Source organism: Thermobia domestica, chromosome 11 (assembly GCF_964235325.1).
Source record: "Thermobia domestica chromosome 11, izTheDome1.hap1.1, whole genome shotgun sequence".
Taxonomy (NCBI): Eukaryota; Metazoa; Arthropoda; class Insecta; order Zygentoma; family Lepismatidae; genus Thermobia; species Thermobia domestica.
In genome coordinates, this window is record NC_137464.1 from 32,327,909 (window position 1) to 32,355,451 (window position 27,543).

The 27,543-nt window shown below is 35.1% G+C and overlaps 1 protein-coding gene across 2 annotated transcripts in view; it reads left to right on the forward strand.

Annotated features, from left to right (window-relative positions):
- Ser (protein serrate) overlaps positions 1 to 27,543 on the forward strand; it is a 370,686-nt gene that overhangs the window by 307,380 nt on the left and 35,763 nt on the right. For both annotated transcript variants that reach the window (XM_081730299.1, XM_081730300.1), the window contains exons 7-9: positions 6,666 to 6,899; positions 25,339 to 25,452; positions 26,882 to 27,088. In XM_081730299.1, the coding sequence (XP_081586425.1) occupies positions 6,666 to 6,899; positions 25,339 to 25,452; positions 26,882 to 27,088 (555 nt within the window). The remainder of the gene's footprint in view (positions 1 to 6,665; positions 6,900 to 25,338; positions 25,453 to 26,881; positions 27,089 to 27,543) is intronic.

The window sequence follows — 27,543 nt, forward strand, 5'->3', positions numbered from 1 at the left end:
GCACTTACTTTTGCACACATTAATTTGGACGAAATCAAGCTTCATATGACTTGACACAAACTGGTAGAACATTTAGGGCAGGGCCGGCGCAAGGAGAGGTCGAGGCGTGCCACCGCCCAGGGCGGCAAGTCTGATGGGCGGCTAAATTTGAAAAAGAAAAGAATACAAGGGCGACAAAATTTGGGAAAGAAAATAATAAAGGATAGGCATGTAAAAGTACCGTCCAGGGAGGCAAAACTTCTAGAGCCGGCCCTGATTTAGGGTCGTTTCTTTTAAAGTCAGTTAAACATATTTCTCCCAGCTAGGCTTCTCATTCTAGGTTATACATCTATTCATTGATACTTGTACTCAGGTTAAGTAGAGAAACCTTGTGTATAGACTTTCCATGTTTATTTTTCTGAGAGTGACTTGCAGACAGTGGGAGTGACGCAATTGAACAGATAAACGAAAATCGATCCTTGGACACTCGCCCACACAGTGTAGTGAAGCAAAAGAAAATGTCCGTGTGAAGATGATCTTGACAGTGAAGCGTATCGTCTGCAAATGTGAAACGCAAATGGATAAATATACAAACCATTTGAAAGGAACGCTAAGGATTATTAATACATTGTTAGGCGTACATAAGTGTGTATTATCCTTCGTTTTATGAAGTGGAAATTGCTTTGTAAACAGAATAGAACAGAGCGATTTTTACGACAAATTAATCTTAACATGTTAGATCTTGCAAAACTCAATGCGCTAAACGTGACGAAACAAAGATAACGATATGCTTTGTTGAATCAAACTTACCAATTTATTCACACATACATTTGTCTTTTCACTGTGCACTTATAAAAGGAAAATATAGTTTACTACTATGTAGGCATAAGTGAGTTAAGTATGTCTTGTTGCTTTGGAGTTTTCGGGAGGTATTCCAGCACCAAGGATGTTAAGTTCCATTCAGAGCTACAAGTAGTATTGAATATACCGTACGAGCCGCCAAATCCATTTTTTTTTTTTTTTACCGAAATTTAGTTATATATCGCCTGTTATATCTTGATCTAAAGGAACTCTATGGAAACAGTATTTTGCTTAAAAGCTTAATATTTCATACTAAAAAAAAACTAGTTCAAATATGGGACTTTGTACGCGTGTATATGGAGCTTCACTGCACGTTTTGCGAGGTTACTCGAAACTGAGCGAAATGGATCAGGAGCGTCATTTCAGATTTTGCTTGGGGGGGGGGGGCAAGACCCTTTGATATAAGTAAAATTTCGCGTATTTCACTGATTTACTACTATTTAATTGATAAAATCTATAGAAATCTCAAACTCAGGGGGGGATCAGGAGCGTCATTTCAGATTTTGCTTGGGTGGGGCAAGACCCTTTGATATAAGTAAAATTTCGCGTATTTCACTGATTTACTACTATTTAATTGATAAAATCTATAGAAATCTCAAACTCAGGGGGGGCAATTGCCCCCTGCCCCCCTAAATGACGCCCCTGACATGGATGTGGTGGATTTTGATACTAGGCGCCTCATATATGGGTAATTTGGGAGAGGACAAGAGCAAACGCCACTTCCAGTGAAATTTAAAAAAAAATGAAATGAAATCTTTGAGTTTAACATCGCACTATTATGCCTGTGAGACTAAGGGAGACGATGATTAAAGCAAGTGAATGATGATGGAAGAATTGATGGAATGAAAAAGTGGGAGGAACTGGAAGTATCCTGAGAGAACCCACGATCACGATGTTGTCCACCACAAATTTACTTGGCCGGTGATCGAACCAGGGACCCTACGCTCTGGAGGTAAGCGCTCTACCACTGAGCCACCTTACCTCCTTCCAGGGAAATTAAGTTATTACATGAAATGATTGGAGATAGGACCACAGAACAGTATGTATATAATTTAATTCCGGAAATGTACCTGCAAATAGCAGAGGAAGCTTGTGTGATGTGTGTCATTGCATTGCATGGAGATGTTGAGCTTTATTTTTCCTGTTTATTCGAAAGTTAGAAAATACGACATGTTATTGCTTTCTCTCGATCCACTCATATTATTGTCATGATAACATATGCTGTTCGTTATTGAAAAGTTTAACTTCTGAATTTATTTATTTGTTGTCTCAAAGAATGAATGATATTGACAAAAGTAATCAACAATAAAGTTCTCGTTTCTCCATTATTTTGTGATGTATGAAAGATCGAGTTAATGAATAAATGCACAATTACAGTTACTTAAGAATAAACATTTTCGAGTTTTACATACTTTTTCATCTGTATAATACCCTGTCTTCATCCTATCTTCTGTGTAAGTTCTAATGAGGCAAAGTTTGCAAATACATTAAAATAATATACTTTTTTTTTTTTTTTTTTTTTTAAATATTTCGGTACTAAAACAGCGCCTTATTCAGATCATCCAAAAGAAAGAAGACAATCTGACGAAGGGAATCTTATGGTCCCGAAATGTTTTGCGAATTCTATTTCTATTTCTTTTTCTTTTTTTTATCGTATCTATAAGTTTTGACTTACAGTCTTTATTTAATAATTACGGTATGTATATATATCATTTTTAACCACTTTCTTATACACATTACAATCAAACCAAATGTAGAAGTACGTAGTAAAACTGCTATATGCATTGTTATTCAAATTTGATAGTGACATTAATTTAAAAAAAAGAGAGAGAGAGAGAGAAGAAACATAGGAAACAAGTTTATTGGTATTATTTTATTAAAATAAAAATAGAGGGAGAGAAATTTCAGTTTGATTGCTGTATTTGGTTGGTTACTAAAATATTACAACGTGGATATGTAACATATCGCACATCTTTGAAGATCATGGTCGTTGAATCGATTCAAAAATCGAGTCATCGTAACCTCTTTTTAAGTTTTCCCGAAGTTTTTTTCTCTAAGTTTTATGTCCCACAGTTATGCCGGCTAGGCTAAAGGAGACGATGATGATGAGAAATGAATGAAATGGTGGAATGAAGGAAGTTGGAGAATCCTGAGCAAACCTGCGCACGGTGTTTGTCCACCACAAAGCTCACTTCGTAGGTTTTCCCAAGGTTGGCTCCCTTTCTCTCCCTTTATTACCGTCATTCCATTACGAGCCTACAAACTATAATTGTAAACGTGAAACTTAACTATGGCAAAATCTTAAAGAGGGAGAAAACGTCAACTGTTTGTTTGATTAATTTGCTTTAACTTTGTCGATTATTTAGTTCTAATTCAAAAGGAATCCCAAGCAAGGTTATACAAAAAAAGAAAAAAAAAGAGCAATGCATTAAGTTTACAACTCAATAAATTATTATCTTCAGCGGCGGCTTGCGAGGGAAGTCCCATTGGTTAAAAATTTAGAATGTTATTACTACAAACTAAGAAAAGAAAACTTATGTAAATTTCTAATTCTTGTATATATGAATTAGAATGTTAATTAAGTATTATTCTTCCCTTAGTTTGCAGAGATAAAATATTAATTTTTTACCAATTTAGCTTCCCTCGAGAACCGCCACAGCTTCTAACTATTATTATGTAATGAAAAGTGGCACTACATTTCCTCAATAGCATAACCAAGAGCTGTTTAGGAGGAGGGTGTGATAAGAAAGATTCTTTTATAGGAGGTCTATCTGACAAAATTTCCTTTCATCAGTGGAAAATCAACAATGTTATCTTTCAGGCTTAGCCGTTACATATTCTTTTATCCTCATTTTAACATATTTGTTGAAAGAAGAAAATAATAAAAACTAGAATATTCACTGTGGTTAGAGGTTAAAAAGTATCTTTTTCTTCTCTCCTTAAATTTATATTTAAGTAAAGATATTCAATATTAAAAAAAATAATAATAATAAAAGCAAAGTACTCACCGTGGGAATCAAACTAGTGACCTTCTACTTTGTAACAAATCTTATTTTAGTAAAAGTAGTTCTGTTTTTTTCTTTTTAACGTTATAATGTAAGTGGTTTTCCTTTCTGCATAGCATACTTAAAATTATTGGCTTGTTGCCCATGTACCTATTTAACGGAAATGTGTAAGATGGAAAAAAAAATCTAAAAATATGTAGAGGCATTAAAAAAATTGAAAAATGCATTTCTTTTGAAAATATATATATATATATGAGTATGATCTTATTTATTCGTCTGTAGTTAACCTTGAGTCAAGCCAGACTGTTGGAAAAGATTTTGTAATAGTTTTCTGGTTTGTAACAGATGCACAGCCTAAAGGTTTTTATCGTTTTTTTTCTTTCCTTCTTTGTTTCTCTGGAAAACGTAAAAAAAAAAAAAAAAAAAAAAGTACTCTCTATGTAGTAAGTAAGTATTCTGAGTCACGGAACCACTTGTTCTGCTTTAATAATCTCGTTAATTCGACGCAAAATTAATCGATAGAACTTGCTCCTAATTTATATTCCTCTTCTTTCTTGTCTTTTTTGGGCTTTTTTTTTTGCGATTGGGTTTTTCTTTTCCTGTAACAAACACCGACATTCCGACTCTGATGGCGCCCAGATGTGACGGTGCTATCGCTTCTCCCCCCCTTCGTTTCTCCCTATACATATCTCTATCAATGCCTTTACGTACTCCCAAATCACTCAGGCATCCTTGTATATACGTCCCTGGCCATTCTTTAGTTCTCTTTTGTCAAGAGGCCATATCGTGGTAAGCTCTTTAATCCTGTGTTTCACGATTTAAAAAAAAAAATCCCCTTTTATTTTTGATAGCACAATAATTCATCAATGGTATGCCCCACTCCCTTTCCTCGTCTACTGTTATATGCAGCTTTTTTTTTTTTTGCCGGAAATTGAAGCAATGTATCATAGATTCTTCGATTTACGGTTTTTTTTCTTTTTAACATTTTCTTTTTTTGACGCATATTTTTTTTTTAATGTTTCGCTTAAATTCAGGTTTTGTGTCTAATGATCCCGAACCGAACAACAAAAGCTGTATACATTCACACGTGTTAATTTCCTCACGGTCAGATTTTTTGAAAGATCACCTCGTCAGCTTGGAAATATCTCAGGCGGGGATTTAGTTGTTTTAATTCTTGCGTTAAAAGAAAGAATATCTACATAATGGGGAGTATATTGATCAATTTTCATTTAGCAACTGTCATTTCTTTACATCTCTGGCTTGTTCAAGTCTTTCTTTCTTTCTTTTTTTTTAAAAATAAAAAGCTTTTTTGTGTGTATTTTCTATTAACGACCAATTCTTCATTTTTGACAGTTGGAATGTAAGAAAAAAAGGTCACCGTGCTTTATATTGATTTTTAATTCAATAGAATATACATAAATAAACATTGATATTCCGGAGATGCTGTTAGTTTGATGTATAACGCTAAGATCCTCCTGAATTTTGAACATGAGGACTGCCTTGATTTCTAACTTTGTCAAAATTGATTGTTTAATTAGTTTATAGCGTCCTTTTAAAGAGCCGAGGCTGCGAAAAGATTATATCTTATTCTTAATGTGAGGTTGGAACTACTCCTCGCTTCTTTTATTATCATCCAATTTTTGTCACGTCAACGGGACTCGAACCCAGGACCACATATGTTAGGCATTTGAATAAAAGAGGAGTTCATTTGTTAGAATAATGTTAGTTTCATATATACAGTATTGATAAGCGAATATTAGCTCTTCAGTATTGATAAGCGAATATTAGCTCTTCAGTATTGATAAGCGAATATTAGCTCTTCAGTATTGATAAGCGAATATTATTTCTTCAGTGTTGATAAGCGACAATTAGCTCTTCAGTATTGATAAGTGAAAATTCTCTCTTCAGTATTGATAAGCGAATATGATTTCTGCAGTGTTGATAAGCGAATATTAGCTCTTCAGTATTGATAAGCGAAAATTCTCTCTTCAGTATTGATAAGCGAATATGATTTCTGCAGTGTTGATAAGCGAATATTAGCTCTTCAGTATTGATAAGAGAATATTAACTCTTAGAATAGTTTCATATATACAGTATTGATAAGCGAAGACTAGTTCTTATGTATGTCTTTTGGATAGTATAATAGTACATACCGGGAGAAACACTTGTATACCTGGAAAATAAGGAATTTGTTGGTTGGTTTGAAATTTAACGTCGCTTGTGAGCACTGAGATCATGAGACATGAAGCTGCTGCTTAAGTGGGAACTTAAGCCTCCTGAGGTCCAACTGGGAACTGAACCTTGGTCCCTCGCAGCATAGAAAAGCGTGTCAGAAAAAAGAGGTTCACAAAAATAATAAGAAACAAGTCCCAATTAATATGGATCTTTAGAGCTTCGTTTAAAAGCAATGGACTCCGAATTAATATATATATATATATATATATATATATATATATATATATATATATATATATATATATATATATATATATATATATATATATATATATAATAAGAGATTATCTCTTGAATTTTTCCTGTAATAATGAAGAGCCAACACAGGAAATCTTAATATTTTTCGGAAATCGTTGCTGAGTGCGTTTTAAGTAAGGTTATTCTTTTAGAGAAAGGGAAAAAATCCCGTTTAATAGTGCAAATAAATATTAAAACTACCATTATTCAAACGACGCTTGATTGAATCACAGATTTTGTGTGCTTATTTTTTTCAAAAATGATGCAAATACCAAAATTTCACGTAGTTTATGCATAATGTCTATGTGAGATTTAAATTTAATAAATAATTCTGATGTCTCGTTTCAGATCTGAACTATTGTGGTACCCACGAACCCTGTGTAAATGGAGGCACGTGCGAGAATACAGCACCCGATCAGTATTTGTGTAGATGTCCAGAAGGTTTCTCAGGGATGAACTGCGAAGTAGTGGACAATCCATGTGCTACAGCACCCTGTAAACATGGGGGAACTTGTGTCGAACTGGGAGGTGACTTTCAGTGCACATGCAATCCTGGATGGGATGGTCCTACCTGCGAAAATAGTAAGTTTGACTTATTTTATTGAAAAATTGTTCGTTTGCATTGCAGGAAAAAAAATCTTACATCGAAAAAGGATACATAGAGTCACAGGCGTGCGCAGACCCTTGGATTAGGGGGGCAAATCAATAGCGGTACACCTGAAGATATGCAACTACTTTTGTAATCATTGCTTTCTTTATAATTTAATTTTTATTTTCATTGGCCCGGAGAAAGCGATGATTGCAGACGTCTTTCAGGGTCCGTTTTTGTTAAATATAATCCTTATTAGCTAAGAAAATTATTTTAAAAGGTCGAAAAAAACGCAATGCCAAAACATTAGGTGGGACGAGCGCCCCCACTTGCCCCCACGTGCGCACGTCTATGCATAGAGTGTATATTATAAACAGACATGAGTATTTGTACTTTATTGTATTGGATATTTTTGTTTTTATTAAATGCTAGTCACTTAGGTTAGGTTTGTTCAATAATTCTAGATCGGGTTAAATATAGAGTACGATACATTTGTTCAATAATGGGATGGATAAGTAGGATGTTCAATAATCCTATGTTAGGTTAAATAGAACGTTAGGTTTGTTCTATAATCCTAAGTTAGGTTATGTAATAGGTTAGTTTTTGTTCAATAATCTTAGGTTAGGTTTGTTCTATAAACTTAGGTTAGGGTAATAGTTAGCTTTGTTCAGTAATGTTGGGTTAGGTTTGTTCAATAATCCTAGATTAAGTAAAAGGTTAGGTTAGTTATTGCAACAAAAAAAAATAATAATAATAAAATAAAATAGAAGACATACTTTAAATATTTCTGCTGAATAGAAGACGTACTTTAAATATTTCTGCTGAATAGAAGACATACTTTAAATATTTCTGCTGAATAGAAGACATACTTTAAATATTTCTGCTGAATAGAAGACATACTTTAAATATTTTTGTTGAATAGAAGACATACTTTAAATATTTCTGCTGAATATAAGACACACTTTAAATGTTTCTGCTGACCGTTTTAATGGTTTTCTTATAATACACCGGTGGTTCCCAATCTTTTTGGTCTGACGACACATTTTACTAAACGCCCAAGTCTAGAGACATGCTTGTTTGATATTTTATTAATTATAGTATAAATTATAATAGTGGAAGTCTAAAAGTTTCTATAAAGTTGTGACTCTATGTAGTTTCCGCTGCATTGTTATTTCCGCTGGAGGCATTGACTTGTACAGTCTGTCTCAAAAATGATTTTTGACTAATTATTAACTGATTCATGATTTTTAAATACTAAAATTTCTTGACTCACTCTATGGAACTGCGCGACACACCAGTACGTCGCGACACACCGATTGGAAACCACTTTTAAACACGATTATAGAAAATGATTTGACATACCGTTATTCTATAACCAGTGTTGGCTCTTGAGGGAAGTCACGTTGGCAAAAATTTAAAAGTTATCGCTACAGGTTAACCTCAAGGGTGTGGAAGAAGTTCAATACCGTGGTCAGCCGAGAATGAAGTCACAACAGTAGAACGGTATGTAAGTGCATTGCCCATGTAGAGGATGAAATTGCCATTTGCCATTTATGGTCCTTCCTCAGTTAATCTTTGCAAAAATTCTGTATTCAAAATTGTACGAAAATAGTCACCCGTAATTGTATGACCTTTTGGAACAGGGTGTGACGGTACCATTTCCTAGGGATCCCAGAAGATAGCATTAAGCACCTTCTCATTTGATGAAACCTGACAATATTTTTTTGGGTGGTGGTGAATCTGTGTGTTTCCACTGCATCGACTGCCTTTCTGTTTTGGGTTGAATAATGGAAATTTGTGATTCATCCATCGTCGCAACACTTTCCAAGAAATTGTGTCCCTCTCTTCTGAAGCGTGTCAAATTTGCAACACTTGATCGAATTCTTCCCTCTTCTTGATCATCATTAAGTATTTGTGGAATCTAGCAAGAAGAAGCTTTCCTTAAACCCAGTTCGTTTGTAATTATTTCTTCTACTGTTACCATTGATAACCCCAGTATATCACAAATGTCCTACATGGTGACGTGTCTATTTTCCATGATGAAATTTTCAACACGGGCGATGTTAGCGTCAGTTAATGCTGGTTAGGACTGCTTACCTTTCGCACTCGTTCGCCCTGCTTTGAACTTACGTACCGACTTTCTAACATTGTTTTCTATAAGAGTACTATCACCATACTCACCCTTCCAATTGACGATGAATATTGGCTGCACAACGTCCAGCTGTGGTGAGGAATTTCACAATTATCCATTGCTTTTCAACTGAAAATTCAATGTCTCTAGACAGTATCAGAAATACGTCTTCTCGTTCAGGCACTGTGACTCAATTGCTGCCACCCAGTAAACAAAACCTGCACTGCTTAGAGACGAAGGGTGGAGGTCTCTGATGCTGCAGTTGCTTTCTAGAAATTACAAAAAATGTTGAATTTAGAACAAAACGACACATACTTTTGGTGTTCACCTCGTACATCTTTAGAGCTCCTTCGTGGCTAAGCGATTGGCATACACACCTTTGGTGCGGGAGACCCGGGTTCGATTTCCGGCTGGAGCTCATGTGGTTTGGATTCCACGTTAATCAGTAGGTCCACGTCTCATATAGCCTTGCTGCTGAACGGGACGTTAAACTCAAAATCAAATCAACTCGTACATCTTTAGAAAAAGAAAAGTTGGACGTAACTTTGTAAAAGTGATCCTAAGCCACCAGCAAGCACTAATTATTTAGTCCACGCATATGCTACCGGTGACTTTGAGAATGAGATCATCCATGCCGGTACTGAAGCAAATGCGTGCGCGAAAACTATCTTCATGCCAAAAAGTACCAACTTTGTAAGTAAAATTGTGGGAAAAGGGTGCGTCCAGGTAGGAAATATGCGTTGATTCATTGTGTGTGTTTGCTACCTTTTTTTGAGTTTTATTTTTTTGAATAGTGGAAGATGTGCGGAAAGTTTTAAAATTTTTCAGTGGGTCATGTTGTACATTGAACTCACCCATAGAACACATTCGTACACATATGTATCAAGGGAAAAAAAAAAAAAGAGTGCAGAGGATTGGTAAGTTCTCACGTTTTGTTGCATCGCGTGGATTCTCAATGAAGAAGAGCTTCTAGAACAGGAGTCATCCTTTGAAGGGAGTGGTACGTTTCTTCAGGGACACACCCAGTACGTCGCCTCACGCAAGCCACTCTTGAGGCTTCTTCCAACAGGTGGATGCATGTGTGTGTGTGTGTATGTGTGTTTAAAAGCTAAATGGAGAAAATGTTTAGGTAACATCATTGAAGATATTTTTAAATGGTGGGAAAACTGAAGTGGACTGTTTGTATATATGTATATAAGAGAAGTAGGAGATACGTAAACTTCTGCACGCCACTTTTATTGGCAGGAAAAACAGGCAAATCATCATTTTTTTTTTTCGTGTTGTTAATCGAAGCCTTGAGGAAGTTCTAGTATTAGTGAAATTTACATACTCTCTCTCATCTGTTAGACACCAACCAATATGCCTTTCTGTAGATTGAGATTAAGTTACTGTCTATATAGTTAGATGCTAACAGAATCTAATGTAAACAATATGAGATTCTAGCTATGAAATACCGCCAATCAGTTAGTAACCTGAAATAGAAAGCAATATACAGAACGGAAGGAGAACTGGAAAGTAATAAAGATTAGAACGAGGAATCATTTAGAGAGTATTATCTTGGGTTGGGTTCGTGATGTGAGAAACAGTGAAGGTACGTAGAGAAACATTTTGTTTCGGTATTAGGCGTAAATTAATGACGGTGAGGTTGTTGTGGCTATTTCTCAGTAATGCTGAAGACAGCTAAAACTTGTTAATTCTTAGGAATGCTCTTCTTTCAAAAGCCGGTTAATTTATGGTCTTACAAATATAGGTATTACTGACTTCATCCATCCCAGTAGCGAGGAAGATAGACTTCAAATGGTTGGCCACTGGAAGAGAATGACTCTCCGAAAAATGTTAAGCGAACAATGGCGCGTCAACAACTTGCCATCAACGATATACAGTAAATATGAGGAATGCAGTATTTAATAACCCTGCGACAAAAATTACGTAGTAAGGCTACAGAGTAAGCCAACATTGTTTCTCTGCGTTAGTTTCCCCAATATATAATGTTTAAAGGCCTACGTAGACAGTAGGGGCCTTATGCAGAGTCGTTCTGACAATTGATTAGTGTCATACTAAAGTGTTCTACTAACATATGTTTCCTGCAGTAGTCATGCCTTTAGTATTACGCTAATCATACATCAAAACAACTCTGCATAAGGCGGTAGATGTCTAGTTTTCTGATGCAACTATTACTCAGCAATCCGATTATTACCTTACATTAGTCTTGCTAATGTTGTATACTTATCATTTGATTGAACAGAAGCTCTGCAAGTACAATCAGCGCTAAACGTTTTTCAAAATAAACTCTTTTTAGTTTTAATAATTAGCCTTAGTTATATACTCAATTTGTTGTATAAAAATTAATAAATGCCGGTAAGTTTCTTCCATATAATAGTGATTTCAGATTATTTCAGATCTTCCTCAAAGAGAAACATGACTTACAATGCATGGGGATGGGGATGAAAAGTAGTACTTACGAATACTGGTAAGCCACATTAAACATGCATGGGGATATGACACTAGGGGATTTCGTATCTTCGGGAGGGAATTTCCCCCCATTGGGCTACTTCCTGAAATTATCATTGTTTCCATCTACAATGAACGTATATGCTTTTTGTCTTCTTTCTTCATATTAACGATTGTTGTTGTTTTTAAAGCAATAATCTAAAATTAAATACCATCATTTGAAGCTATATAATATTTAATTTTGAGTCAGTCATATAGAAAGTTAAAAAGTTCCCTCTTGGGAGAAGGCTCGTCATTCCGGTGCTATTCGTTCATTTTAGTTTTTTTTTTTTTAAATTTTTTTTAAGTGCTGGATATACACTATAGAAATAATAGTACAGCATTTACATCTGAAATATGTGATTTTATATTCAATCTGAAATTTCTGAATTTAAATTTTATGATGACTATCAGCCGGTGATGGCAGCTTAAAATAAATAAATAAATAAATAAATAAATAAATAAATAAATAAAACTATAATCTTCCCTAAAAGCAGTATTTCTTGTCGTCTCCGTTTCTCAAATAATATACAAAACCTTTTCTTTTTCAAATCAAAATATATATGACTAGTGATTTCATAAATTCAAGCTAATTCATAGTTAATATAGTATTTGTGCAGGTGAATACCTTTTATTGCAAAATACGTGAAACTTCTCTGATATTTTGTAGCTCTCTTAATGTTATGCTCATTTTATGCAAAGTTTTTCATTCCAAAATAGTTTACAAGTGACTTCTTTGGCTTCCAGAAATAAAACCTGATGTTTTCGTGATGTAGGAATTGAGAGCCTTTGGGCTGCAATGGGACTGGGGGGAAAGAAGGAGTTAATGTGAGTGAGTCCATTGAACCAAAACAGGCGACGAACGACTGACTGCAGTCTGTGTACATTGGCAACCAGACATGAGGTTGACAAAACAGAAGGGAAACAAAACCGAAGGAAGAAAGACAAACTGATTGGGCAATTGACGTGAAGGACACGTTCATTGCTTCTTTTTCCCTCAACAGTCGACACGAAAGCAATACTCGCAGCTTCAGGCAAGAAACCAGTTTTCATTCATAAAGAGATTTTGCTACGAAAAGTTACACTTACCTATATTTGCTCTTGCTCTATCAAGCACAATTAGAAGTCCGAAAGATAACAACAAGGATATATACACTTCATCTTTCGTACATATAAATCCTTGAAGATTTTTATTTGTATATTTAAAGATCTACTTAACGTTGCTTATACTAATAAGGAGAGAAAATTTATGTTGAAACTTTTGAAATTACCATTCTTAGTTGTAGCGCTACTAAAATTGTAATGATTGATTAATTAGAAGGGTTGACATTTATATGTCAACGTCATCCGACACCTGTCATGAAAGTCAGGGAAAGTCAGGGAAATAGATTTCTCCAGATCGGTAGGGACCCTGATCTACGGAAATCGAATTCGGGATCCCATACATAGAAAATGTGTACGTAAGCCACTTTACCCTGAAGTGCAATATACAGTACACAAACCTAGTGACTAATGTTTTTAAGATCGGGCATCTTGTAGCTGCTATTTAAACTACGCCACTGAATCAGGTGTCTGTTACACATCAAATCTTCATGACCGTTACAAAGAAAGCAAGAGCAAATATGAGAAAGTCCGTAGGTTATTTATACTGTAGCCGGCTTTAACAGTTTGTCGATATCCATATTATTGATATTAGAAGTCCATTGAAATCTGCACTACTACATCATACACAAGATTGAGAGTATCAGTCGCTATACGAAAACGAAAGAAACAAAAAGTTAGTGTACGTATACGGTTAATGATGCTTCTTCTTGATTGTAATCGAGCCTTAAAATCTGAAGTCCATTTATAAAAATCGACAAATCCTATTGTAATCCTATTAGGTGGGTCCTTTTTTGAAGATAGATTACTGTCAAGCGATGTCTGTGAGGAGAAAAAAGAAAAAGAGGAAGAAAAGATAGAAAGAGTGGTTCGGGCTGTTTGCCTTTCTCAATACGAAGATCTACGAATGAGATGTCAGAATGACAAGGGTACAATTCCAACCCTGATGAATCTTCTATCGTTTCAGTGAAAAGAAGACAAACGTCGTAAAAGTAAACTACACAGATGGATGTTTCCTCTCTTGTGTTCGTAAGTTCAGGTACAGTCAATCTTTGTTCCACAGGAACAAGTCCGGTTTATATTGTATATACAAGTAGCGAGCGAACTAGAGGAACAAGTAACCAATGTAGCAGTTTTACTGTAACTTTATCTCATCAAAGTGTTGACCGAGCCGAACATAATTTTATTTTATTTTCATTCTCTCAACGAACAGTTTTGATTCTGCTTCATTATTATTACCTAGTATTTAATTATTGATTAAGTTGATCTTATACTTACATGCTCAGAGCTGGGATGATCTCTTTGACGCTAAAAATCTCTGAGAGCTGTACAATTTGTATCCTACTTACATAATAACATTTTTATTTGATTTATTTTATTTATTGAACAATCACCAGATAGAGCTCAGAAGCCATTTTATAGTGGATATCTAACAACAACAACAATAACGATAATGGAAAGGATTTGGCAAGGTATCGGCCAAGGCCTGTTTAGTAGGTATCATCCCGGCATTTGCCTGGTAGGACTGAGGGAAACCCTGGAAAACCCCAGTCAGTATTGTCGGCAGCGGGAATCGAACCCACGACCTCCCGAACGCTCTACCACTTGAGCTACTTCGCTCGTTTTAGTAGTAGTTTAAGATAAGCCTAGATATTTTTATGAAAAGGCCTTGTGTCCATCTTAAACATAAATTAAACATAACTTTCTTACAAGGCTGTCTATATTCTTTATTATAAATTAACGAAAAATGTTACAGTTTCGGAAGTATATCACTTCCTTCTTCAGACTACTATTCCAACTGAAATCAGAAGTTTACTGCAATAAAAGAAGTGATGTCGATGAAGAAACAAAAATTAATTTCATTAGGAATATGGAAGAGAAGATCAAAATGATAAATACGAAGGAAGATCAAAAGGAGAAAGATATAGAAAGACTATGCGAACAATTGAAAGACAATGGTTACAGTGATAAGGACAAGAAAAAGAGCAGGAAGAGAAGGAAGAAAAGTAAGAAAGAAGAAGAGAAAGAAGAGGACAAGAACAAAAGATGGCATGGTATTGAAAGTGCAGGGGTGATATCAAAGAAGATAAGAAGAATTCTTAAGAGAGAAGGTATTAAGACGTACAGGCAAGAAGGAATGAAGATAATAGATATCATCAAGAAAAAGAAGATGAGAACGTCAGCGGAATTATGTAAGAAAGGAGTGATATATGAAGTACCGTGTGGGATGTGTGATAAGGTGTATATAGGAGAAACCAAGAAGAGAATGCAAGAACGTTTAAAACAGCATAAAGATGATGTAAGATTGAAGAGAGACACGAATGCCATTTACAAGCACGTAGATGAAACAGGCCACGAAGTAAACTGGGAAGGAGCGAAAATATTGGAATATGAAGGGAGACAACTGGTTAGGAAGTGGAAAGAAGCGAAGAGGATAAAAGAAGTGTACGTTAAAGCTATGAACTTGAATAGTGGTTTGAGTATTAATGAAGAATGGGAGGACATTTTGAAAAGGGAAGAAAGAAGAAAGAAGAAAAGTAGAATATAAGGACAATATAGGGTTAAATTTTATTTATATGTTTTTCAATATTCACGTAGTTAATTAGTAATCAATATTCAGGTAGAAAATTTAGTATTCAATATTAGGTAGAAAATTTCAATATTTAGATAGTTAATTAGTATTTAATTTAGTTAATATATGTTAAAAGAAATATAAAGATTAATTAACAATGTATTATTTCTGTTAAGAGTTTAAAATTGTCACAACAATGGACATATATTTTGAATTTTAAAGGAAAAAAAAAATATTCTTGATTGGTAGAGATAACAAATTATGTTACGTTATCTATGGTTTCAGTTGAAATAGTAGTCTGAAGAAGGAAGTGATATACTTCCGAAACTGTAACATTTCTCGTTAATTTATAATAAAGAATATAGACAGCCTTGTAAGAAAGTTATGTTTAATTTATGTTTAAGATAAGCCTTTGAGGTTGTCATTGCTACGAGAAATCTGAGAATTACCTCACTCGGGAAACACATATTTCATTACAAAATTATTGATAGTGAGACGTGTATTTGATAAGATTTAAGAAACTATACTCAAGAAAATACAACAATTATCGTTTGATAGATTCATCCAATATATATATCTTTAACGTAACAATTAGCACAAAATTATCATTATTTTATATATTTATGTTTTTAAAGTTAAACTCAGGGCGCACGCAAACAGTAGCACATCCAGAAAGGTTGTTTGGAGGGAATGGATCGCTTCCTAGACGTTGGACGTAGGCTCAAAATATGAAGCTTTACATCAAAATAGAATAAAATAGTTACATATAGAATATATGATATGCTATAATAATTGTAATGTGGTACTAGATACCTGAACTTAAAAGCAAAAGGTAGTCTTAGTGAAAGGCTGTTAACCACCAACTGCCCTTTCTCTGGATGCGCCACTGCATGCAAGGCGATTTCGACAATACATATAGAAGATATCTATACAAAAGTCGCGCGTGTCTTGAAATACTGTGAATTTGTGTTCTTGAAACCTTTTTCCATCTTTGATAATATTTCTGTGTATGCTACTTATCGAACTCGATTTTTATAAATTGGCCATTTTCTGTTGCGATTCTTCCTCGCTGAAGTATTGCCAACTCTTAAGCAAAAGTGAAGAATCGATGTGTAAATGAAAAAAAAAAAAAAAAAAGTACTTGAGGTAAATTATTTGACATACTCATCGCAAATAAATCCAAGCTTCTTCCTCGCTGAAACCAGTCACACATGCTTTTTTTTTTTTAACTTCCGGTTTGCTACATTTTAAGACCTTTAGACAAGATTATATTTTCCACAATATATTGAAATATTGAACTGTATGATGCTGAGTTGTATACAGTTTTGGGGTTGCACACAACGTTTGATAATGCAATGTTCTAATATTATCTAGTACTGCTTCAAAGAAAAACAAGTTATAGAAATGTGCGATAGCAGTAATACCTTTAGCATTTCTTTTGAATTTATTTATTTTCATCGAGGTCCATCTCCGCTGATATTGAGCTATTTGAGTGGCAACGGCTGCGTAACAAAAAAAAAAAAAAAAATAAAATAAAATAAATCTATTATATAAAAGAGAACGCACAAATCCTTTGTTAGCTCATCACGCTAATACGGCTGAACCAATTTCTTTCATTTTTGGGGGGTTATTAGGATTTGGACCCTAGATGGTTTTTATCATATCACTTTAATTTTTAATTACCAGTGTCTTGAGATAATTGACCATTCAAGTGTCCATAACGTACAAATCCTTTGTTAGTTCATCATAGGTATAAAAATAAACGTATTTATATGCAACCCGCATGACCGTGTCACTCGGCGGGTTAACATAAATGACAGGCGCTATAATGTTAACATTTACTGCAATTTGAAAGCGAAAAAGTAAAAATTATCTAAGTAACAAAGTTTATTGCGTTCCGGGGTGACCGCAGCGAAGCGGGGTGAACGCTGCTAGTAAATAAATAAATAAATAAATAAATAAATAAATAAAATTAAAATAAAAATAAATAAATAAATAAATAAATAAAGCTCATGAGAATTCATTGATAGTATGCTTTCTTCATAGAAAGTATTCTCAGCATATACCACAAAGTAAAATTCGTTTCAAGAGTTTAAGAAGTGCGCAAGTTCCATGTGTCAAATGTTATCGCTTCTTGGTACACTGCAGCGATAGGCAAGTGTCTCTTTACTCGCATATAAAATCTATGGAATTATCTGTCTGAACAAACAACCGAATGAAGTAATATTTACTAATTTGTAACGAAAATTATTTTAAATATTTAATAATATGCATATAGATGAGTCCTACAGCTTGTTTTCAAATTTTCACATAAGAAGAACTAGATACAACATATATTGCAAAAATGTTATCATGTTCAATAGGTCAAAAGGATAAAAGCAAACAATTTGCGGATATTATAGAGCAAAAACATTGAAAAGAAAGACTTGGCAACGTTGAAAAGTCATCTAACACGCGAAGAGTCATTTTTGGTACCCGCCTCTTTAAACGGTGAGACTCAAGAACTGGGATAATTATCACATCTTTTTGACAGTTTAATTTCTAGAACGCAACCATAGTAGCTAGCTAAATGATAGCCAAACCAAACCAACTGAAACAGAAGGAAACAAAATGAAACGTTCCCTGATTGTTCCTGGAAAAAAATGAAAGATTTAGAAAAGGAAGAAATGAAAAGAAAAATGTTTAGCAACACTATAACTATCTGTACGGTATATTGTATTATATCTTAAAGACTTACCCAAACCTATCCGGCTAATACTTTATTTATGGGCTTTTAGCGCCACCCTTACGCTGCCTAACACAATGGAAAAATACAGATAAGATGTCTGGTATTTATTGCATCTGAAGGTCAGGGTGTAGGAAGAAAGCAATCTAATCTTTAATTAGTACTAAAGGATTATTACAACACTTTTATATATGTATATAGGTTCAAGCAAATAAACCAGAAAGAAAAGAAATGTAATTTTGTGTTCTCATACGGATTGCTCGAAGACAAAGGCATCTTGGCGACCAACCATGAACAATATGACTACCAACTAGTTATGTACGGTACTTACATCAATAGAGCAAATGTTTAATTTGTTGGTTCAATTGAATTCTATTGGTTGGTTTGGGAATTAGCATCCTGAGTATATATTACAATTAGACCTACAACTTAACGTGGGATCCGAACCACACGAGATCTCATCGGAAATCGAAGTAGGATCTCCCGTACTGAACGCCCATACATTAACCACATAGCCACAAGGTAACTCTTGGTTGGAATGGCGTTCAGCACCGTGGCTATATTAGAACCTAGGGTTTAAGGTGTATCCGAACCATCGTAATGCGTTCAGATTTCAAGGCATTCGCACCAGGTGTAGATCCCAGGACTCCGAGATTCGAAGAGAAGATAGATATTAGTTGGACTTCCACTATCTTTCCTATAATTCTGGTTTCCAAATCATCCCAAACCGTCGATTTTTGCTGAAAATTGTGAAGCATTTTACATAAAATATATTAAAGCCCCGTTTCTGTACAAAAAGTAAGTAAGAAATAAAAAAAATAAATAAAAATAAGAACTATATTTGCCAATATTTAAATTTTAACAAAGTACTGCAGACTTAAGTTTTTGAGAACAATTTTTATATTCAAAAGAGGTGAACAAACGGGGAAGCAAAAGAAAAAGAACGAGGAAATCTACAATATGTTACAAGAAACCTTGGATGGGCGAAAATCGTTTTACATATAGGAAAATTCCTGTTAGTTTGAAAATATAGAACTAGTATTGTGTTTCATAATGAACTCTGTTTTCACCTTTTTAAAGCTGTTTGAGATAGAGAACTATCGGAACATATGTGATTAAATTGTCCATTTACATAAACTATTAGTTTGCGTTTGATATTTCTAGTCCTACATTCACACATTCGTCCTGTAAAACTATATATGTTCTAGCTCATTTACCTAACAAAGCTAGTGGAACAACTAAACCAGTAGACAGTGAAGATAACTATTTTGCAATTGGAGTTCACTCAGACTCACTATCTTTAATTCAGCTAGCATTTTCTATCGATATCCCACTGTTTTGGACTTGGGCTCCCTATCGTAAATGGGACTCACGCTTACTCAAATCCAGGCTCTGACTCGCTATCCAGTTGCACAGACAATGGGGAACGGTAGGATAACCATCTGCCAACGTTGGCCATAAGTTATATTTGGTTTCCTTACCGACCATTTGCCAACGAAGCACCTGCAAAAGAAAGAAAAAAAATGATTGAAGAGCGCAAAGCCGAAACTATTGGATAAGTGATGGTTCATTGTTTATTGGCCCACATTTTAAACTACATTGGGCCAACGTGTTTTTCAACTTTATTTTTGTAATTTCCGATCATGCCAGCCATTAGCCCACCGATTGTTTGCTATTTCTTTTTATGGCTCATAAGTGTATATCAGTGACATATGTAAGTTTTTTTTTGGGGGGGTAGCTCCCCTTGAACAAGATATTGGAAAATTTAAAATATTATATATAAATCATTGTATACGTACAAAATCACGTCCTGAAAGAAAATTAAATTGAAAGCTTGACCCCCCTAGAAGAAATTCTGTGTTCATCACTGGTGTGCTTAATGAAGAAGCTGCTGGAGTATTGAGAACAGGATTAGCAAAATCACACAAGCTATTAAGATTATAGTTTAATTTCCCCATTAGTGACTTACGTCTCTTGCATACATGAGCTAATTTTACTCACACATAAAACCATGATTTCAACGTCAAGAAGTCAGATCTTTTAAAGATGGTTTGTTTTAAATTTCCTGATAGATGAGGAGTCTTATTGTTGGATTTTCCTTTAACAAAGTACTATTTTTATTATGATTTCTCACTGTTTCGTGACCTTGTGGATATGGCAACGTCGAGTGCTTCGTGGTCCAGACAGAACCGTCTCCCTGTTATTTTCCTGGGTTTAAATTAATTGGATTTTCGAGAAGGCATCCAACCATTTCCTTCAATAGCTGGTGCTGTTGGTTTAGGTATCTACCTGTCTCACGTAGAAAAAAAGAGCCCGCTTTGGCCAAGAACAACAACCCATAGTTCCACCACTCTTCGCCAGGTGGTGATAGTTGTAGTAGTAGTGGTAGTTAGTGGCTACCCCACGATGGTAGTTTCTTTGCTACTATCACAACACCGTACCCTACTAGTGTTGCCATACACAGTGGAAAAGAGCCAATTTTAAATATACAATGGAAAATACATGTGTTTCACATTTTGAATTTGCAGTGGTTTAGCAGGAGTGCTGTATATATGAAATGCGAGATTTGGAGTTCATTTCCAAGTGGAGCCGTAGGGATATTTATACTAGCTGTTGCAAAATACCGTTTACAACGCTAGAGGGGTAAATTTATGCATGAAAACAAGCCAGAAAGTTCTATGTACAAAAATGCTGTAGAGTGCATTCTTTCCAAGCAATGAGGTGCCAAATATAAGAAAAGTAACTTTGGGGAGCCATTGCACAAATACCAACAACAATTTTACACTATGTGATACCTTTAGTGACCAAACTTTGCAAAACCAAGATGAGTGGGAACGTGTGCAAGGGATTTACGCTCATTTCGACCTCGGGAATCCTCTCTTTCCTTTGGGGAATCCCGACAAAAAAGTTACAAATATGCGATCGATATGAGGGTAAATTCAAAGGAATTTTTGAAAGAAAGTTGACTAAGGCTTTTAACTAAACATTACCTGAGGAGAAACCCTAGAAAAGCTCGGGCATGATCAGTGGCGTAGGGAAGGGGGGCGGAGGGGCCCCCACAAAGAGGTCCGGCAATGTACTTTAGTACTTTGATGTTTGTAATTTTTTATATATTTTTATGTTTATATATTTTTTGTTTGTAATTTTTCTATATGTACCTATAACAGCACTTGCCCCCCCCCCAAACACACATCCTGGCTACGCTACTGGGCATGATGATTAATCAAGAGATTCGAACTCAAATATAACGTAAGAATTTTCTTTCGACCGCTTGGTAAAATATTAGTCTCAGGTATCATCCCTGTACCTTGGGTACCATCCCGGCATTTGCCTGGTGTGAATGAAGAAAACCTCACTTAAGATGACTGGCCTGAAATAGCTTTTATGCTTTTTCGACCCAGTGTTCCCACCAGGAATCGAACCCGAGACTGCTCGTACCAAAGACGAGAGCGATAGCGACTGCGCTACGTAGAGCCACTCTGTCAGGTCTGTTGTACGGATTAACTTTCAAACAATAAAACTAAGACAATGTTCCAGACAAAATCAGTATGAGATCATTTTATTCTTTAAACACTATAGCGGGAAGTGAATTTTGTAGTAAAATAAGCAAGGATTTACTGTATACAATACTATATTTAAACTTGTTCTTCTAACAGTGAATCTGATAAAAGAAAAAAGTAAAAACCAAACACTTTAGTTATCATAGTTGACTGACAAATTTGAGTGTTGAACTTTTCAATGACGTATATAAATTACGATTATGTATATGAACGTGTATGCGTTTTTATATATGAATACCTACCGACGAAAATAACAACCATTGCATACCTATATTCCGTCAGCAGAATAGGCTACATGTACACTCATGTCCAAAATGATTGTCGCACATCTATAACTGTTTCCTTGTAAGAATGTAATTTGATAATAGATGCAGGGTACTTTTAATACTGATACTATGTATATAATCGAGAAATGTATATTTGTGGTAAATTTCACAGAAAAAGAATTATAAATACGAAAATTAGAATGAGTAAAACAAAATGTTATTAAATGGACAAGAAAATTTTATTTTCGTTTTATTGTTCTTATTTACTGCTCTTTTGACATGAAATTTGCCACATACTCATGTCTTTGCCGATTATACACGTACTAACATTATAAGAAATACCGGGCAAATTCGTTATCAAATTATATTCCTACAACATATTTATAGAAATGCGACAATAATTTTGGACATGAGTGTACATGGCTCACTTTGGCACTCTACACTCTTCCTATAATCACATTGAGATTGATTTACCATTCTATTTCTTTGAAATAGAGAATGGCTCATGAGCTCTTCGAAATAAGATATTTCTCATGTTTGCCGAGATAGCTTATTTATTTTATTTTAAAATTTTGGTCGCCATACTTTAAAAAGTGTATTCGAAATACTAACTCACGAATAAATATAATAAATTATTTTGTTTATCTTTTCTGAGTATTTGACCCTTCCGGCTGATTTATCGAACTATTGATACCTAGACGGGGCCACTGAACCAATACAGCAAGGTAGAATGCCGTAAATTATCCACATCGTTTAAAGTTGCCCACGGGATAAGATGAGTACAGAATTTTCGTGACGAAATACGAGACGAGCCATTTGAAACAGAATTTCCGAGACGAGGCAACCTCAATTGTCTTCTAAAGCAATCCTAAAAAAGTTACTCTATTGAATACCTGATTGTTTTTGCTTTCCTCTAGTCATATAACCTGTATTATTACGTACTTTAAGAAGTCGTATAAAGAACATAAACTATGGAAGAGTTGATTTGAATAAGGGCTCATATAACACATTTTGAAATTTTACAGGATAAGCTTTTCTTTCTAGTTTTTGGGTTTTAGTTTTATAGGTTATATTTTATAATTTAAAGTGTTTGTAATTCTAACATAGAATCGATGTCTAATAGAATCTGTAAAACATAACACAAAAGCTAAAAGAGAAAACATGAACAAGGTCTACTGTAAAATTGTAAATTTGTTGTATGAACTCTTATTCAAATTAAGCATACATATGAACGAGTATGCGTTTTTAGCTTTTTAGCGTTTTTAGCTTTAGTAGAAAAGCGTTTTTTTTTTTTTTTTATTTATTTACTGACCTTTTGAGAGTAAGATTGTATGTCATTTCTTCTAAAACGAATTTTAAGCTAACATTAATTCTAACACTTCCTATATTTTTAAAAGATTTTGAAGCATTATTCAGTTCATTGTTTTATTCAATAAAGAACATGCTCAGTGACTTGGCGAAAATTAGATTAGATTCTAAAATTAGATTAGATAGGTAATAGTTACTCAGCCCAAATGAAGAATATAGTTTAATCGTGTAGCGGCGTGTTGAGTATTATTAAAACCAACATTAACTATATTAAACAACAACCTGTTCTCAAGGGCGCCGATTTTTCTGTAAATTTGGGGGGGGGGGCATTCAAATGCAGAAGGCATTTATATGAGGATTTATGAGGACAAATTACCTTTAAATCATGCCAAATATTGTATATTCATAAATACAATGCGGAGCCCATATGAAGTTTGGGGGGCCTCGGCCCCCCCAGGATCGGCGCTCTTGCCTGTTCTTAAAACGGAAGAAAGTAAGTTGCAGAATTGCGATATTCCGTTAAACACATTTTTTATTGTTGTAACTTTTTAAAAAGATCTTAATGAATGTTTATGAGCTCCATGCCCAAAGGTAGCAACACTACCCTCTGGCGATGATGCTCGATGAACAGCCAAAAGGTAGTGTAGGGGGTGGCTGAGCGGAGGCCAAGGGGAAGATTCATACAAAAAGAAGAAGAAGAAGAAAAAAAGACAAAAAAAAGTAGTGATGTTGGCACGCCAAGGAAAACCACACACACAAGTTTGGAATATAACTAACACGGGAATCTTAATCATAGAAGTAGGATGTGCACCCCACACTTTTCAAACAAACAAAACAAAAAAATCATAATTCCATCTTATTTCATCGATTTGGCCCACCTCTTGGGGTAGTCGATACAGGGACTTAAATCAGTGCAATTGAGCGGCACAAGTATCAATTACATGTCATATCTCTTGCCTTCAACTATCACGCCCCCTACTTTCCTGATTTCCTTTTATTCTTCCTCCCCCCGCGTAATTATTAAAAAAAAGGAGGGAAGAAAATACAGGTTCCCTATGCCTTTTCCCTCTCTCATATTTTTAAAGTTTATCTTCCCACGTGAAGACGGGCTGGTAACAGTCACTACAGAAAAAAAATCCAAGGGTCTTTGTTTAAAAATAATACTGATGGTAGGGAGGCATCAAAAACAATGCAAAGAAAATTAGACATTAAGGATGCGCCCGGCTTCTTTACCATTGTTATACTTTTTTTAAAGGTTCGTTTTTCGACCATTCTTTTCGGATTGGTAGTCCAATTTCTTAGTTCGTGTTCCAAGAGTATAGTCATATTAAAAAGAAAATGAACACCCAGTTTTTCTTTGTACAGTCATGTTCAAAAGAATATGAACAGCCATTTGCAATCTTTTCTGTTATAGGATAGTATAATGATATACTTTTGACAAAAACCTAAGCCAAATAATTACAATCTGCACGCATATTTATTAACATCTATTTTAAAAGAACATTTTCTCATAACATTACCTTAAGTAAACTGTCTGTTTGCATATTATTACACGGTTACTTATATTCTGAAGTAAACTGAACAGGAACTGAAGTAAACTGCCTGTTTGTCTACATCTTTATATGGAAAATTGATTGATACGCGTCCTAAATAGAATGAGATTCACCCATATTCTTCGCAGATCTCTCTCTTGTCTAACGTGTGCAGAAGATGGCAATAAAATTGTATTTCTCAGGCGTAGATAATGACCCCTAAGACGTTGCCTCTCAAAGTCAAATGCATCGTGACAGGCTCCGAAACCTTTACGAGTCATATGTGCCCTCAAGATTGTCTAATTTTGGAGTGTTGTAAGTAATTTAAAATCAAGTGTGCATCTTGTCAGATAATCCTGGAGATTGCAGCTCCCCAATCAATATTACTACGAATTAAATAAAAGTAGTACTGATTTAGTGATTTAATGGTTTAGTAGCAAATACATTGCAAATGAACGTATAACTGCCTGAAGACAAACTGATTTTACGCTAATGTTTATTTGCCAATTTCAGTAATTTTTTACATGTTTTGTTCGCTATTTCACTTCGTTACTTTGTTCATATAGTAAATAAATAAATAAACAAAGCTTTGTCAGATAAGTCTTTCAGTTTAGTTCTATTATGAAGAAAAACGCAACTTATATTCGGAAGAATCTCGACTCATTTGTTACACCGCTGCTGCATTGCATTTTAATAAAATAAAATGAAGTGAAATATTAAGTTTACGTCTCATTTTTGTACTTTCAGATATAGATGAATGTGCATCCTCACCTTGTCATCATGGCGGAACATGTGTGGATCAGGTGAACGGTTTTAGGTGCATTTGTCCGTCTGGCTGGGAAGGAAACACCTGTCAATTCGGTAAGTGAATTTATAAAATTAAAGCTGCTTCGAATTAAGTAATTGTCTGTGGTGTGCGTAATCTCGTGTTTGACTTCTGATTGAAGCACAGGCATTAGAGATGAAGGATTTTTAGGTATTTTCTAAGAATATTATAGTGTATAAAATATGTTAAGAACCCTCCCTGGTGACCACACGATTATTTTACTTTTTCACATATGAGCACCAATTCGAAATATGAGCATTGTCACAATTTTGCTGCACTGTTTATCTATACTTATACAATTCTGTAAATTACAGTGCTCGTTATTTGTTAGAGCAGTGTTATGCGGTGAAGTTTTGCGTCAAACTGGGTAAAACTGCGAGTGAGACCCATGACATGATCAAGACTGCTTATAGGAGTGATGCCATGGGCCAATCAAGTATTTCTGAGTGGCTCAAATTGTTTCGGGAGGGAAAAGAACAAGTTGAAGATGAGTAACGGTCAGGACCTCCTTTAATGGCAAAAAGTGATGAAAACCTAGTGAAAATACGAAATCTTTTGAACTCCGACCGCAGATTGAGTGTGTGGATGATAGAACAATTAAACTTGGCTAAAACTATTGTGAACAAAATTGTGACCGAAAACTTCGGAATGACAATGCGCCGAGCCACACCGCCTTTGCTAATGGATTTCCTGACCAAACATAGCATCACACAGCTTCTCCAGTCACCCTACAGCCCAGACGTCGCTCCTGCAGACTTCTTCCTCTTTTCCCGACTGAAAAAGATCATGAAAGGACGGCAGCACGGCTTGGTCCAGACCTTTCAAGAGGCTGTAACGAGGGAGCTGAAAAGCATTCCAGCCTCTGCGTTCCAGGGAGCCTTCAGTGATTAGCAGAGTCGCTGGACACGCTGTGTTGATGCAGAAGGGGCATATTGTGAAAACTATTAAGTCGATGTGTCAAAATTGTGAATAACTTTTTATCTTTTAATTCAGTCTTACTACTTTCCAGACAAATCCTGTGCACTGTACGATAAAACTGTAGACTTGAACATTGAAAATATTACGAAAAAAAAAAAAAAAAAAAAGCGAAGACGAGAGTGCAAGGAAGATTCTTAAAAATACAGGTATAACATAGATTGAATTGTGTGACATATGTAATGATGCAATATGTGCTCCGCATGGATACATTTCGGAAGCATTCTCTTGGTTTTATCAGTTAACACGTTACTAAAGCCTCATTTGTGTTCAGTATACAGACTTTGAACTCGAAAACTCTCTGAGGTAATTGACTCACTTCCAAATATCGAGTTTCCAGTTACATAAGAAAGTTAATCATTGATTGAAAGGACCGGTCTACTCTACAATTACTACAAGCTTTTTCTCCATATAGGAAGATATATTGTAGAAAGTAGTAGTTTAATAGCACCTCACTACTACAATGTTGTTCTCTGTTGTTTTTCCTAGATGCTGACGAATGCCAGGGTTCTCCATGTATCAACGCCTATTCTTGTCAAAACTTGGTGGGCGACTATGAATGTAAGTGCCAAAAAGGTTGGGCAGGCAAAAATTGTGATCATAACATTAATGATTGCGTGGGACAGTGCCAAAATGGAGCTACTTGTATCGACCTTGTAAATGATTACCACTGCGCCTGTCAGCCAGGATTTACAGGTAAGTGTGTGTGTTCATGTTTATACATCTAAACTTACTGTGCCTTTTTACACTTGTTTATCAATGACATACAGGAAACACAAACTATCTTAATCCATTTGTCAATAATATTGTTAATATTAATTATTAGAATGCATGCCAACGCCCAAGCTCCACTGACTTATTGGTTCCTGTGAAAGTACCGAAGATCAACACTACCGGTTTTGATTAATATTTAGATGACGTTGATAGATGGCGTTCATCTAATGTTGTGAGGACGTTTGGGGAGTTACCGAAAGTAAGAGGTAGCGGATTCGGTAAAGAAAGCCAGCAACAACGGAGACGGTATTAATGATGTGATGACCATACTTTCCGAAAATCATCCGCGGTCTGGTCGTCTTAACCACATCAGAGTTTCGTTCAGAATTTTTCTTTATGTGAGTATATTATATGCCAGGAATTTTCTCTTATTAACG